At 38.2% G+C, this 17211-nt stretch overlaps 1 protein-coding gene across 4 annotated transcripts in view; it reads left to right on the top strand.

The window, feature by feature from the left end:
- Window positions 1-7223: 7223 nt before the first annotated feature.
- Window positions 7224-17211, top strand: part of LOC133551207 (connector enhancer of kinase suppressor of ras 2-like) — a 94938-nt gene continuing 84950 nt past the window's right edge. For 3 of the 4 annotated variants that reach the window (XM_061897685.1, XM_061897683.1, XM_061897682.1), the window contains exon 1: window positions 7225-7707. In XM_061897685.1, the coding sequence (XP_061753669.1) occupies window positions 7644-7707 (64 nt within the window). In that variant the 5' untranslated portion in view covers window positions 7225-7643. Of the gene's footprint in view, window positions 7708-17211 lie in introns of all 4 variants that reach the window. The other variant, XM_061897681.1, reaches the window with a different exon arrangement.

The raw sequence follows: 17211 nt of genomic DNA, 5'->3' as shown, positions 1-17211 counted from the left end.
GTGGATACAGTTAATAATGTGAGAGTCCAGTCCATAGATAGGCTGGCAGGGGCTCCTCTTGTATGTAGACAGCAGCACAGACACGTCACCAAATGATGCACAGAATAGTGGCCACCTGATAACTTCTCCAGGCAGTAGAGAGTTGCAGAGCAGAAAAGAGAGATGGCAGAGCAACTCATTTAAAATTGGGTCTATTTAAAGGCTAGGATGTAGGGCTGCAAATCTTTGGGTGTCCCACAATTAGATTCAATATCGATTCTTGGGGTCGCGATTCGATTATAAATCGATTTTTTCGATTCTACGCGATTCTCGATTCAAAAACGATATTTTTCCGATTCAAAACGATTCTGTATTCATTCAATACATAGGATTTCCGCTGACATGCTAGCAGAGTAGTAAATTTTTTTTAAAACTGTTATAATTGTAAAAGACAATGTTTTATCAACTGATTGCAATAATGTAAATTTGTTTTAACTATTAAACGAACAAAAAATATGACTTATTTCATCTTTGTGAAAACATTGGACACAGTGTGTTGTCAAGCTTATGAGATGCGATGCAAGTGTAAGCCACTGTGACACTATTGTTCTTTTTTTTTAATAAATGTCTAATGATAATGTCAATGAGGGATTTTTAATCACTGCTATGCTGAAATTATAACTAATATTGATACTGTTGTTGATGATATTAATTTTTGTTTCACTACTTTTGGTTTGTTTTGTGTCGTGTTTGTGTCTCCTCTCAATTGCTCTGTTTATTGCAGTTCTGAGTGTTGCTGGGTCAGGTTTGGTTTTGGAATTGGATTGCATTCTTATGGTATTGCTGTGTATTGTTTTGTTGGATTGATAAAATAAAAAAATCGATTTTTTAAAAATGAGAATCGATTCTGAATCGCACAACATAAGAATCGCATTTCAAATTTGAATCAATTTTCCCCCCACACCCCTACTAGGATGTACAATTGAGTTTTAAGATGGGACTTAAATGCTTGTACTGAGGTAGAATCTGACTGTTGGCGGGAGGGCATTCCAGAATCCTGGAGCCCAAATAGAAAACACTCCATAGTCCGCAGACTTTTTTTGGGATCTTGGAATGACTAATAAGCCGGAGTTCTTAGAACGCAGATTTCTGGCAGGGACTCATGGTACAATACAATCCGCAAGATAAGATGGAGCTAGACCGTGTAGTATTTTATACGTAAGTAGTAAAACCTTGAAGTCACATCCTAAGTGCACATGAAACCAGTGCAGGTGAGCCAGTACAGGCGTAATATGATCAAACTTTCTGGTTCTTGTTCGAAGTCCAGCAGTCACATTTTGTACCAACTGTAATCTTTTAATGCTAAACATAAGGCGACCCAGAAATAATACGTTACAGTAATGGAGACGAGATGTAACCGATACATGAATAATGATCTACTTGTCGGTGGTGGACAAAATGGGATACATTTTAGCCATATCATAGAGATGAAAGAAGGCTGTTTTCGTGAGACTTTAATGTGTCACTCACATGAGAGAATTGGGTTGAAGATAACGCCGAGATTACTTACCAAGTCGCTTTGTATAATTGTTTTGTTGTCAAATGTTAAGGTGGTATTATTAAATAAGTGCCGGTGTCTAGCAGGACCGATAATCAACATTTCTCTTTTCTTAGCGTTGGATGCAAAAAGTTGCTGGACATCCATCGTTTAATTTCATTAAGACACGCCTCCAGCTGACTACAATCTGGCGTGTTGGTCGGCTTAAGGGGAATGTAAAGTTGGGTGTCGTAGGGATTGAAAGCTAACGCCATATTTGCGTATGATGTCACCTAGCGGCAGCATGTAGATGCTGAAGGGTGCAGGGCCAAGGACCGAACCCTGTGGCTCTCCACACGTTGCCTTAACATACTCTGAGGTCACATTGTTATAAAAGATAAACTGCATCCTGTCAGTAAGATAGCAGTTCAACCAAGAAAAGGCTATGTCTGACATACCAATACATGTCTTAATACGTGCTAATAGAATGTTATGATCGACGGTATCAGAAGCAGCGCTAAGATGAAGTAGCAGCAACATGCACGACGCATCAGCATTCATACTTAGCAATATATAATTAGTCACTTTAGTCAGGGCTGTCTCCGTAGAGTGATTTTTTTTTTTTAGAGGCTTTTCAAGATTAAGGGATGGTGGGACCGTAGTTTACCATCAGGTCAGAATCGTGGTTAGGTCTTTTGAGCAGAGGATGAATAACCGCTTTTTTGAATGCTAGGGGAACAGTATCCAAAGGAGTGCCAAAAATGCTAACTACATTGTGGTACTGTACATTGTATTTTAATCACTAATAATTATTGCTGTCAACTGCCTCGTTCTAATAAGAGCGACGTTGCTGATTGCAGACACGTTTGCTTGGTACAAAGGGGTCACCGTCAGACATTTGTTATCTGTTTGCTAACACGAAAAAATTCTTTATGACAATTATTTCACAGTACTACCCTTGTGTATCATCTGCCGTGTTCGCTGGTGTGTGTGTGTGTGTGTGTGTGTGTGTGCGTGTGCGTGTGTGCGTGTGTGTGTGTGTGTGTGAGTGTGTGCGTGTGTGGGTGCGTGGGTGAGTGAAAGGATGAAAAGCTCTGACTCACTGTGGAAGAACACTGCCACCTGCTGGTTTTGCATGTCTAGATTCAGAATATACATTGTTGTTTCTTGACACAAAATAATCCCCGTTGGAGTGTGACATGCATTTTTAGGCATTTAACAATATGCAAATTTCATATCACGGTTATTGTTATTATAAAAAAAATTTGCTCAAAAATACTTATATATACACAGAAATCTTTTTTTTAAGTTTTCTTTTTTAAACAACGTGTCTTGTCTTCATGCTAGCATTTATCCAAGCAAGCAAGCAGTTAGCATGCCATTTCTTTAGGAACCAACCTGTGGCCTTGTGGTTAGAGTGTCCGCTCTGAGATTGGTAGGTCGTGAGTTTGAACCCCGATCGAGTCATACCAAAGACTATAAAAATGGGACCCATTGGGGGTTAAATCACCAAAAGGATTCCCGAGCGCGGCCAGCGCTGCTGCTCACTGCTCCCTTCAGAGATGGAACAAAGGGTTGGGTCAAATTTAGACGGTAATTTCAGTTTTACTATTAACTATAACTTTTTAAATGAGCACAATCAATACAATTTTTTTAACGTGTAATCGGTTATACGATATTTAAAATGTGAAACTATAATACTAAGAGTTGGTAATTTTACCACATTTCATTACTCTATTGTTACATGTTGACATGTGTCCCTCCAAAATGTCCAACTTTGCGTCAATGGCGCAGAACAGTGATTGGTCGGCTTTACTTCCACTCTGGTTTTGTCGCAACTTGTAAAAAAACGTGCTATTTAAAAGCTTGTGATTGCACATATGACTGTTGCACATGAGATTATAATAAATAAAGTGGTTCAGTGCATGTGTGTATGCACTGAACCACTTTAAAGTTTATATGTGAGGATGGCTTTTGGGGAAAACTGTCACTGATGTGATGGATGTATCCTGTAATTCTATACAACATTTTTATGTGTAAGGTCATTATGCATTGCATTGTTGATCAAAAAATCTAATTATTATACGATATAATATTCAACAGAACATGTTTGTGCTTTTTCCTTTAATTATTTCCTTTTTTTTGTCTTTTAATGCTGTTTTTCAGATGATAATATTGGGGATTTTGTTTGGATGTTTTTTTGTAGATGAAGACTATTTTTGGTAAGACTTTAGTATGGGGAACATATTGTAAGTAACAAAGACTGAATTTAGAGTTATTTGGTTAGAGATAGAGGATTAGGGTTAGGGCCATAATAAGGAAATGCAAAATAAGGCATCAATAAGTACTTAATAATGACTAATTAAGAGCCAATATGTTAGTAAATTACATGTTAATAAGCAACTAATTAATGGTGAATATGTTCCTCATACTAAAGTGTTACCCTATTTTTTGGTTGGTTCTGAATAATCTAGTGTGTGAATCAGTGACGTGCGGTGAACTATACACCAGGTGAGGCATAGATACTTTTGGAGGTTTTTTTCTTCTTTTTTTTTTACTTCAATTCGTATGAGCAGTTGTAACCATTGTTGATTTAGGTTGCACATTAGAATAACAAGAAAACGAAGGGAGTAATTTGCTTTCATAAAAACGTTATCATAATGATATTATGGTTTGACAAATTGGTCCAAAAAGTATTTGACAAAGTTGTTATTAAATACTTTCTGGTCCCATTTTCTTTGAACAAAATAAATCAAGTATTATGAGTGTATCTTACCCTATAATTGTACCTGAAGCAGCCATAACACCCACAAACGCTGGCTTATTCTAATAAAAAGGCCATGTTTGTTATACATACGGTTTGAAAAATAAAGAAAGAAAAACGGCTGCCTTCCGCTGGAGAGACATGTGTCTGCTAGCTCTAGCGCCCCCATTTCTCCCAGTGTGGCGAGTCAGATTACTGCTGAGGCATTGAACAATATATCGCCCCCTACTTTGAGGCAGAGGTACTTGCTGCCTCATGGCCTGCCTTTCCCTATGGCCTCAAGCACGCACCCCCTCTCACGCACACGCTCAATACACTTTGTATGCAGCCGTGGAGGCACCACCTGTGTCTGCCTCATGTCAAACTCGGATTTGGATTAAGGTTGTTTTTTCGATGCAGAGAATGTTTGGAACGAGCCAGGCGTGGATGTGAGTACATGTTTAATTTATTTAATAAAAAAACAACTACAAAAGTCAAACCAATGGTGGATAATAAACTAGACTAATCAAAACAAAACTAGCACAATGGCATGACTAAAGACGTGAAACAAATGTGTGCACTGTGGCATAAAAAAACAATACTTGCACTGAGGCATAAATACAAAACTTACTATGACCAAAACAAGGGGCATGGATGGCAAGGTGTTCGAGGGAATGAAGGAGGTGAAGCATGGGTAGGTGTGTGAAGATGCCAGACTGAACACTTGGCAACTACCTGTTTAAATAATACCAATGATAATTACAAGCAGGTGTGCAAACTGAGGACAGGGGCGTGACATGACAGGTGAAAAACTAATAAGTTGCCATGGAGACAAAAACAAACCAGGAAGTGCCAAGACAAAACTAAATGTCCAAAAAACTAAACATAACCTGACCAAACATGGCAAAAACCAAAACATAATCTTACAGGAGTGACACCTCACTTCTGGTCTGCTGCGTTATTTTGATCAGGAAACAAAGAATTTCCACAATTTTGACCATGAAAATTATCCAAATATACAGGAACCACACCAAAATCACATAGAAAGCAGAGACCAAAAGATAAATATTCAAACTTATTTTATTACTCTGTTTTTTGAACATCTCATAGTTAAGCATTTTACCCCTCCTGGTGGCAAGGTGAGGCACTGCCTCACTTGCCTCCCCTGACAGCACGTCACTGGTGTGAATGTTGTCTGTCTGTCTGTGTTGGCCCTGTGATGAGGTGGCGACTTGTCCCGAATGCAGCTGGAATAGGCTCCAGCGAAAGGGACAAGCAGTAGAAAATGGATGAATAAATTACCGTATTTCTTTGAATAGCCACCGGGGGGCTAATTAATTTACAACCTCTTCTCACTCCTGCGCTTATTCAAGAAATGCGGTAAAAGTAAGCAGGCACTAATAATTTATAAGCTCTTTTCACCCCTGCGCTTACCAATGGCATGCAGTAAATAATTGAGTGTGATATAAAAAAAAATGATTTAAAATAATTAATTCATTTGTGGCTGCGCCCCAGTGGTTGGGGACCAATGCTCTACAACATGCCATCACACCCACCTTTACACCATGCTATCTGGGTGCCAGTTGGTCAAATGCACAAAACAGTTCCTCATAAGAGATTGCAATGCATACTTGGTCAACAGCCATACCTTTTACACTGATGGTTTTGATATAAACAACTTTAACACGCTTAATAATATGCGCCACACTCTGTGAACCCACACCAAACACATTTCTGGAGAACATTGGCTCTGTAACACATTATAAATGCAACATAAGAATGACCCAGAATTCCAATGCATCCATGACTCTTGATTATATTATACACGCACCCCCCGACCCCGCCCACCTCAACCAGCGCACGGAGAGTGGGGGTGGGAGGGAGGTGCGAAGTTTGGTGCCAGCGGGTGTATAATATAGCCAAGAGTCATGAATGCACTGCTTTAAATGGAACTTGGATATTGGCTTTCACTATGTAAAGCGCTTTGAGTCACTAGAGAAAAGCGCTATATAAATATAATTCACTTCACACTGCATTGGAATTCTGGGTAATTCTTATGTTGCGTTTATAATGTGTTACAGAGCCAATGTTCTCCAGAAATGTGTTTTGTGTGGGTTCACAGAGTGTGGCGCATATTAGTAAGAGTGTTAAAGACAAGTTGTTTTATATCACAACCATCAGTGTGATCTGTATGGCTGTGGAGCAAGACCCCTGGTTTACACAGAAGAAGCAAAATACAATTCCACTAAAATTGGCTCTAGTGTGTGAATGTGAGTGTGAATGTTGTCTGTCTGTCTGTGTTGGCCCTGCAATGAGGTGGTGACTTGTCCAGGGTATACATGGCCTTCCGCCCGATTGTAGCTGAGATAGGCGCCAGCGCCCCCCACGACCCCAAAAGGGAATAAGCGGTAGAAATGGATGGGTGGATAATTCCTCCACCATTTTAGAACGACGACAGGCGAAGCATCACTGGGGAGTGAGTTTGACCCGGCAGCAATTCAAGGCAGGCGCATATTACATGCCCGGCGGCTATCAAAGACAATATCAAGACAATATGGTAATTCTCGTAAATTTCAAATAACTCTGCAAAAAAAGTATTAACATTTGAGGTTTCCGGAAAGGATTTATTGGTCTTGCGTTGTTTTCTTTAAGGAACAATGTTTTGGTTTTCATACAATTCGGTTTTCAATGTGCCCTTTGGAACGGATACGTGACCAAATCCGAGGTACAAATGTATATTCTAATTGACATCTATGGTGCGGCTTTCCCCCATGTCACTGAAAGCGCGGGTTTGTTTATATGCTACCTTGCATTGTTGGCATCCTAAATCAAACCTTATTGTCACTTCCATGAAATTCCTTTCAGGAAGCCCCTCCCCCTTTCCCCCGGCTCCCCCTCTATCCTACTCCCCCCCCCCCCGCCCCCCGTCAGAGCTCGGTGGCATGAATCAGCCCCTCATACCCACGCAGTGTGCGCGCAGTGGGCTGTGCCTCCTCCATGTCTGTGCAATGTGAGGGGAGGATGCTCCAAGGCAACCTGAGCTTCCAACAGTCCCGCACAAAGCAGGCGGTGGCTTCAAGGCTGCCGCTCGGATGTAATATTTGGCGAGCAGCGCGGTCGTGCAGCATCCTCTTCTTCTTCATCCTCTTCATCCCACGGAGCCTGACACGCATGACAAGTAAAGCAGCTCCTTGATGCCAGCACAGGAATGTGCCCAAGTGTGCAGGTCTTCAAACCACATTTCGGAGATTTACCTCCTCTTTTTTCCTAAAAACATTCATCCTGCACATTTTTGTGTGTGTTTTATTTGCATATTGTTGCACGGAGGAGGTTGTTTTTCTTTGCTTTTTTTTTTATTTTTTTTGCCAAGGCAAACTTGTGTGCATGGCTCTGGTCATGGAGCCCGTCAGCAAGTGGAGCTCCGGCCAAGTGGTGGACTGGATGAAAGGTAAGATTTGCACTCACACATTCATATGCATAAGGTTATATTCATTCAATGTGCACTGCACGTCTCGACAAAGCACCTGATGATCTGTTTGTTGTTTTTGTTGTTGTTGGAGGCAAACCTGCAGAGCAGTTAATCCATGTAAACAAACCTCCATTGTGTCCTTCTGTGTCTCCTAGAAGGAGACCTTTTATCACCCAAACCTTCATATAGACCATCCATCCATCCATCCATCCATTTTCTACCGCTTATTCCCTTTCGGGGTCGCGGGGGGCGCTGGCGCCTATGGTTCTCAAATGGGGGTACGCGTACCCCTGGGGGTACTTGAAGGTATGCCAAGGGGTACGTGAGATTTTTAAAAAATATTCTAAAAATAGCAACAATTCAAAAATCCTTTATAAAAATATTTATTGAATAACACTACAACAAAATATGAATGTAAGTTCATAGAATGTGAAAAGAAATGCAACAATGCAATATTCAGTGTTGACAGCTAGATTTTTTGTGGACATGGTCCATAATTATTGATGTTAAGGATTTCTTTTTTTGTGAAGAAATTTTTAGAATTAAGTTCATGAATCCAGGTAGATCTCTATTAGAATCCCCAAAGAGGGCACTTTAAGTTGATGATTACTTCTATGTGTAGAAGTAATATATAATTGAATCACTTGTTTATTTTTCAGCAAGTTTTTAGTTATTTTTACATCTTTTTTTCCCAAATAGTTCAAAAAATACCACTACAAATGAGCAATATTTTGCACTGTTATACAATTTAATAAACCAGAAACTGCTGACATAGTGCTGTATTTTACTTCTTTATCTCTTTTTTTCAACCAAAAATGCTTTGCTCTGATTAGGGGGTGCTTGAATCAAAAAAATGTTCACAGGGGGTACATCACTGAAAAAAGGTTGAGAACCACTGATATAGACATCCGGATAGCCGTTATAAACCCAATAAGAGCTGTAATATTGGGACTTTATGAAAGCATCTCAGCAAGTCAGTCATCCACAGATGCTCTGTGAAGTGACTACAGACCACTTGATTAGGTACACCTGCACATTTCCAGCAAACATAATAATGCAACACTTTTATTTAGCGTCTATTTATTTAGATATATGCTTTATCCCCATTGTATTTAAGAAATGTTTGCTCTCTTGTGTAGGTCTATAAGGTAAATAATACATAATGGCTCTATGACTGCTATTTATCTGCAATTTATTTACAACATTATTTCTGTCAAGAGTTTACTCCAGTATGTACTAATTTATCCTTGATATATGTCATATTACTTATTCAATGTATTATTTATTTTAGTTGAAAAACTTACAATAATACTGTTTAATTTGTTTAATATATTATTTTACACATTATTTTTTTCTTTAACATAACTCAACATAAACTGTCAATCTTTTTTTTATTTTTTATAATTACTTATTAGTAGAGTACTTACAAGCTTAAATGGTTTTGAGGTGGTGCTGTTCACTCAAAACACATGTACCTCAAATAAAAATCCCCCATTTAAATTAATTGAAGCTTTGCCTCCAAAACAGCTTAATTGTTTTACATGTAACAGCCCTTTTAAAAATAAAAAACAACTTTTATATAAGAAATAGGGATAAAAACAATACAATAACATGTATTTTATTTGACAGGGATTGATGGATGTATAATTAAACATTGCTACCCATAGGTAACCCATGTCAAACTACAGAAGACTTCTAGCCACAGGATCATTTGCAACCCTTGTCCCCAGTTAGGCTTAAAAAAAAAAAGGTGAGCAAAGTCAAAAACACACACAAAGGATTAAGACAAGTACAATAACTCTAGTGCTCACACTTCTGATGTACTAAACCAACAATAGTTTTATGAAGTAATGCAATATGAAGTATTAGTAATGTAATAATAATAGTATTTACCTCCGAGAGTGGACTTACACAGTATTTCCTTCCGGCTGCTACTCCGTCAAACGCACAGTCAGCAACTTCACTGTATTTTTATGGATAAATGTTGGCCATTTAGATATTAATGCTCCTCGGCTGGTGTTCAACTCGTTCTGCTTCAGTATAGTGAAGACTAGCAGTGATATATTTCAAATTACTTCACCTGCTGCGATAATGTCTTTCTTTAATTTATCATCCACGTCTTCCTCATTAGTCTCCTTCACACTCACTTTCTTCCTTCCTGTGGTTGGAAAACAAAGTTATGTCCATCTCTAGCTACAAGCTAATGCTAGTAATTTTGTTTACATTTTACAGGCATTTTCACTGTGACATTTGCTAAGCCAACTAATGGCGAGGATGCTTGTGACTTAAATTTTTGCTTGCAACTTAAAGCATAACAATTATCTCAAAATAAATTCAAGTTGGGACACCTCTAAATTGAGGTACCGATGTATTGAAAAATATTTTAACATTATCCGAAACACTGCGATGAGGTTGCGACTTTTCCAGGGTGTTCCCCGTCTTCCGCCCGATTGTAACTGAGATAGGCGCCAGCGCCCCCCGCGACCCCAAAAGGGAATAAGCGGTAGAAAAATGGATGGATGGATGGATTATCCGAAACAATTATTTGTACCTATTTAAGTGTGCCCAATATGTAATTGATACTTTTTGAGATAGACTCCAGCACCACCCGTGACCCCAAAAGGAACAAACGGTATAAAAGGGATGAATGGATGGATAAAGTCCAAAAAATATATTTTGGATTACATTTTTATTTTTATTTTACATATCTCACTTTTGCCTATTTGTGTGTGTGTGTGTGTGTTTGTGCGTGTGTGTGTGTTGTGTGATTCAGTTTATACTATTCTTTAGCCTAAAGAAGAAGAACATATTGTTAATTTAGAGAAGTATTAGCTCCAGCTTTGCTAAAAAATAAACATTATTATCCATCCATCCATTTTCTACCGCTTATTCCCTTTTGGGGTCGCGGGGGGCGCTGGTGCCTATCTCAGCTACAATCGGACGGAAGACAGGGTAGACCCTAGACAAGTCGCCACCTCATCACAGGCCCAACACAGATAGACAGACAACATTCACACTCACATTCACACACTAGGGCCAATTTAGTGTTGCCAATCAACCTATCCCCAAGTGCATGTCTTTGGAAGTGGGAGGAAGCCGGAGTACCCGGAGGGAACCCACGCATTCACGGGGAGAACATGCAAACTCCACACAGAAAGATCCCGAGCCTGGATTTGAACCCAGGACTGCAGGACCTTCGTATTGTGAGGCAGACGCACTAACCCCTCTGCTAAACATTATTATGCTTCGTACAATATAACAGAAAACAATAAATAACAACCATTGTTAGTGATAAACCTTTTCATGATGAGTAATTCTCAAAAAGGAAGGGAGCACTCTCATTATTGGTAAGACTTGCTAGCTTGATATTTTTTGTTGTGAAGTTTGACTGTCAACAGTTATCTTTTGCCAAGTATATACAATGTTACTTTAAACACTGACAATGGTATATTAAGCTAACATTTCAGAATTATAATAAGTTGGCTAAAGTTACTCACATAACCCTGTTGCTTTAAAGCCATTCTACTGTAGAGAACAGATTACTAGATAGATGGATGATAGAAGGATAAGCGATCGACCCAAATGTTTATTTCAGGGCCGATACCATTACCGATTATTAGTAGTCAAGGAGGCCGATAAGCGATATTTGGAGCTCAAGTGATTTAGGGCTATATAAGTAAACATTGATTGATTGATTGATTGATTTTCATTTGCAGTAAAAGTTATTTAAACATCATTAGTATAGGTCAGTAAACAGCTGCACAAGGTTTTAAGTTGTTGTTTTTTTTAAAAATTTGAGGAATTGTTGACCCAGTAGCAACATAATGTTTTATGCGGACGGCGTGGCCAAGTTGGGAAAGTGGCCGTGCCAGCAGTCTGAGGGTTACTGGTTCAAGCCCCACCTTCTACCATCCTAGTCACGTCCGTTGTGTCCTTGAGCAAGACATTTCATCTTTGCTCCTGATGGGTCCTGGTTAGCACCTTGCATGGCAGCTCCCGCCATCAGTGTGTGAATGGGTGAATGTGGAAATAGTGTCAAAGCGCTTTGAGTTCCTTGAAAAAGTTAGAAAAGCGCTATACAAGTATAACCCATTTACCATTTATGCGGCGCCAATGTTGTGGTTAATTTTGCAACAAAAACATTTCAAAAACATCTTTATTACATGCGTCTAAGAGGAGCATCAACATTTGCATCCATTTAATTTTCTTTTATTTAACCAGGTAAAAATTTTTTTTATTGAGAATAAAATCTCTTTGGCAAGAGTGACCGGGCCAAGAGAGCAGCAAAAACAGGTTTCATAAATCAATAGAACAACAGCAAAAAACAGGAGCAGTCACACACTACACTTAAAGGTACACATTTCTTACGCCAAAACATAAAAAAAAAAAAAAAATGTTTTAATGAAAACAATTTAAAAACAAGTACAGTGCCCAATATGACTAGTTTCCCGATCTTTTCAAATGGATTGAAATTTCCCCCAAAAGATCAGTTCAGGTAGCCTCAGATCCGTTTGTAATTCATTCCGTGACCACAGAGTAGAAAACCTGAAGGCTTTTTAAAATTCTAGCAACTAAAGTCTCTACATAAAAGAACAGAAATAAGGGCAAACCAGACCAAGGAGTGATTTATATACAATAAACATCCATCGAGAAACTCTGCGGACTGACATTTGCATTTAAAAATATGGAACATTTCCTGATATTAATAATAATAATAATTGGATAATAATTTATATTATATTATTTTAGAGAGTTTGTATGTTCTCCCCGTGACTGCGTGGTTTCTCTCCGGGTACTCCAGCTTCCTCTCCCTTTCCAAAGACATGCACCTGGGCATAGGTTGATTGGCAACTCTAAATTGGCCCTAGTGTGTGAATGTTTCTGTCTGTCTGCGTTGGCCCTGCGATGAGGTGGCGACTTGTCCAGGGTTTAGCCCGCCTTCCGCCCGAATGCAGCTGAAATAGGCTCCAAACCCCCACGTGACACCGAATGGGACAAGCGGTAAAAAATGGATGGATAATAATTTATGATTTATAATTGGATTTTTCTACATCACAATAACTTACAAGCTAATCAATTTTATATCAGTTTATGCATTTATTACATTTTAAAGTTTCTTTGTGAGGAACCCTGAAATAGTGGTTGATTGGTAGCTGGAGGTTTATTTTGAACATGTATACAGTTTCAATATAATACCTCACATAATTTAATTTCTCTTTACAACCTGTCCGAAAAGGAGTAGCAAGAACCTAATCTTAATTAATCTTACCCCTTTTCCCTTTCATAGCAATTACTAACACATATGTTCTCTACCTGTTCTCAATTCGTCAGAGCACGGCAGAGCAGTTAACAGTAAAAGGAACACTGGTTATTACTAATGTCGTCTCTACATTATCACATTTTTCATACTAAATACTAGAATCATATGTGTATACCGGTATATTGTATCTGCTGATGTATTTTTGTTGATGTTGTTAAAAAAAAAAAAAAAAAAATATATATATATATATATATTTATATATATATATATATATATATATATATATATATATATATATATATATATATATACATATATATATATATATATATATATATATTTATATATATATATATATATATATATATATATATATATATATATATATACATATATATATATATATATATTGTCCGATACGGATAAAAGAAGACCAATATACATATATGACGTACGCCAAAATGCCAAATATCGGCCCTGTCGATAATTAGTCAATCTTTTGTAGGGATAAATAGATAGATGGACGGACAGGTGAATACATGGATGGATAACCACATAGATAAATGTATGGATCGCTATAGACATATAGACTATCTATCTAATCTAATATAGAGATATAAAGATGGATGGGTAGCATTGCAAGCAGATTGTGATGCTATCCATGCTAGTGGTGTTTGAGGGTGTTGTGCTGTTGTGCTGTGCCACGTGCTCACGTGTTTGGCCACAGGTCGTCGAGGATGCTTCAAATGATATATACCTTTCCTGACGTGCACACGCACACACACACACACACATGCACACGCACTCAAATGATGCAGGTTCTCACTGCAAGGATCACACAATATTAATGGTACAAACAGATGTCTGCTGTTTAAGACTGCTCAGATGAAAGGGCACACACACGTGTAGCTGCATGATGTAATTATGTGGAGTGTGGAGCGGTTAAACCAAGATGATGTGTAAAGAAATGAAGGGGAAGAGAGAGTCTTCAGTTTCCCACATGTGACAAGTGGAGCAGTGACGGTTCCATCGCCCTGGGCCCAGTAATGGTGATGCAAAGTGAGAGAAGGGGGGTGGGGGGGGCAAGACTATGGTCGTTGTTGGTGATGAGGGGCGGGAAGGGCACTTCTTAGGCCTGGCTGCATTTTGCGGTTACCATTCAGCGTCTCCATTATTAGCATTGGGCTCCGTGATGTCACTGGAGGCCAAACAGGGGCGCCCTGTGACCTTCCCACAATCCCACTCTCCACCCCCTACCATAGTGCTTTGTGTGCGCAAGACGCTTTATTCCCAGCTGTGACAAAGCCGCTTTAAAGGAGAGATTCTCATTAGGGGAAGAGAAAATAATTCCACTTTTGACTCCTTTTTGGAAAAACAGTGCATCTACTTTCTCGAAGTCTTTTGCATTTCTGCATTTTCATCCCGACATGCGTGCAATGATTAATGGTGAACCCAATTGGCTCATGTTTACAATGTTATATTACCCCCCAACCTTTGGATTATTATAGTAACTACTGCGCTTCTTCTCCTCGTGACTGGTAATCTGACCTGGTCATCAATCAATCAATCAATGTTTACTTATATAGCCCTAAATCACTAGTGTCTCAAAGGGCTGCGTCATGAAATGGACAAGAAAACCGATGTAGCAGAGATTACTTTGGTGTAATCGGCACAGCATCATCAGAGTGATACTGGCAAACAAAACAGTTATACCTTCATTAAAACGCATTTTTTTATATTTATTGTACACCTTATTGTACGTAATATTGTATAATTGTATACTTAATATTACCTAATATTTATTGTTTTGAAGTAATTCATACTTTGGTTTTTATCTTATTAGTTATGGTAGATTGTTTTAGTTCTAGTTATTCATTATATATATATTTTTGTATATATTAATTTTTTTTAATCTCAATAACATGTTTTATTTGTATTTTATTCTTTAATGTAGCTCATGGTTCTTACTATTTTATATATTTTATTATTTGCTCATTAGAACATTTTCCCATTCCAGCATTCCAGAGGCAGCTTTCTGTATCAGGGGTTTTCGGCCATGCCTGTGGGGGCGCATTGTGTTCATGTCCTGGTGGCCATGGTCTGATGACCTCCTGGTGCAGATGGCTCAAGGAATAGTGTTTTTTCACTCGGCTCCTTTGTACTCAGCTATGCATTCATTTGTACATGAATGTGTGTGTGTGGGTCATTGGGTGATTGTTAAGTCTGTAATGTACATTGTTGCATATTTCTTTTATGTATGAAAAGCACTTCGTGAATACAATTTTATTGATGATAAATGTATTAGTTATAATGCAGTGCTGATAACAACCACTGCCATTATAACGTGAATAATGCATATTTTTTAATAGAAGATGTTCCAGTGCTATTTTCTGAGCGATAGAAAAAAATAAATGTTATAGCTCCATAAATGGATGGGTGATTATCCTGTTTTGTGTCATAGTGGAGAAAATTGCATGAAGTGTAAAATCAATCTAAAGGAATACAAAGGTTGTTAAAATAGAATGATAGAACTAGAACACATCCAATTGTGTACAGCAGTCATAAGTTGAATATTTGGGCTGGATATTGGCAAAGACTTCACGATACGTATCCCGATTACGGATTTTAACCGATAGTAGTACCTAATCAGTTTTATAAACAAGGTGTTGGTGTTTAAACGTTGCCTAAATATGTACAAAAGAAAAAATGAAATCATGCAATAGAAATATTTTATTTTTATTTTTATGGAATTTTGTGCCATCACTAGTCATTTAAATACTTCAATGTATAAATTAAATGATAATTAATTAATACATTTAAAAATAGGAAACAAAATCCACAACAATGTCATAATTAATGTAGAAATACAGAATGTGTCAAAAGTCAACTTGCTTGTCGATGCTCATAATTCACAGAGTTCATGAAAGCAACTTTACTTGCCATAACCATTATTGATGCATAATAAGGAAGTGTTGTGTTGTTGTTGTTTTGGCTCCTGGTTAGCTCTGTGGCACTAGTGGTGCTATGATGTTTAATAAAGTTTATAAAGAGTTTCAGGTTTCAGTGTGACACTTGAGTCACAATTCAATACAGTATTGACATATTGTGTTATTGAAACATTGGGATATTCTTCATAGTTCACTAAACAATGTTAAATGCCGTTTAAATGCAGTTTAAATACAGGCTATATATATATGTATATACAGGCTATATATATATGTATATGTATATATATATATATATATATATATATATATATATATATATATATATATTAGAGATGCGCGGATAGGCAAGTATATCATCCGCAACAGCATCACCAAAGTCGTCATCCACCCACCGTCCACCCGAACCAACATTTAATCAGGACCGTACCCGCCCGCTAAAATATAACAGAGGTCGGCCACCTTTACCACTCACAGAGCTATTTAAAACTGTTTCACAGAGTGCTGAAGTCAATTGGAGCTGCTAACGTTCTCGCAACTATCCAATAGCGTTCATCCTGATGACAAGAATATGGGCGTGCTGTGAAGCCATTGCCTTGGACACCTTCAACAACATGTTGTAGGTGTCCAAGCGGGTGAGTGTAGGGTAGCAGAGAGAAAATGGAATAGGCTGCATCTGTCCTTTGCCATTTTTAAAGAAAGCCTGCTTTCCTTTCAGATGACTGTAAAAGCAGAGATGAATATATATCTATCTCAGATTATATCTTCTAACTGTAACAACCCCAGAGTTCTGTTCAAAACTATTAACACTGTCGTTGATGCTCCCAAATCTGTTGGTTTTGAAAATTGTCTCCATTTTTTTACTGACAAAATTGTGTCAACTAGAACCAGTTTATCCCAGCCTTCATACGACCCTTCTGTTCCTCTGCATTTCTCTTCTGTTTTCCATCAGTTTAGTCATATGAAGCCTTCTTGTTCTCCTGCTGATGCCCTCCCACCTCGCCTGTTTAAGGAGGTACTTGCTACTATTGGATCAAGTGTCCTCAACATTATCAATAGTAGCCTGTCTTCTGGAATAGTTCCAGTAGAGTTTAAACATGCAGTGGTACGACCTCTACTTAAAAAAACAAGCCTCGACCCCTCTCTCCTCTCTGACTTTAGACCTATCTCTAATCTTCCATACATTTCCAAAATATTACAGAAGGTTGTCTACAGTCAGTTGTTGCCCTTCTTAGAGGATAATGGTATCACTGAGCTGTTCCAGTCCGGTTTTAAAGC

The sequence above is a fragment of the Nerophis ophidion genome, linkage group LG04 (genome assembly GCF_033978795.1).
Source record: "Nerophis ophidion isolate RoL-2023_Sa linkage group LG04, RoL_Noph_v1.0, whole genome shotgun sequence".
NCBI classification, from domain to species: Eukaryota; Metazoa; Chordata; class Actinopteri; order Syngnathiformes; family Syngnathidae; genus Nerophis; species Nerophis ophidion.
This window is presented reverse-complemented; position numbering and strand designations above follow the sequence as displayed.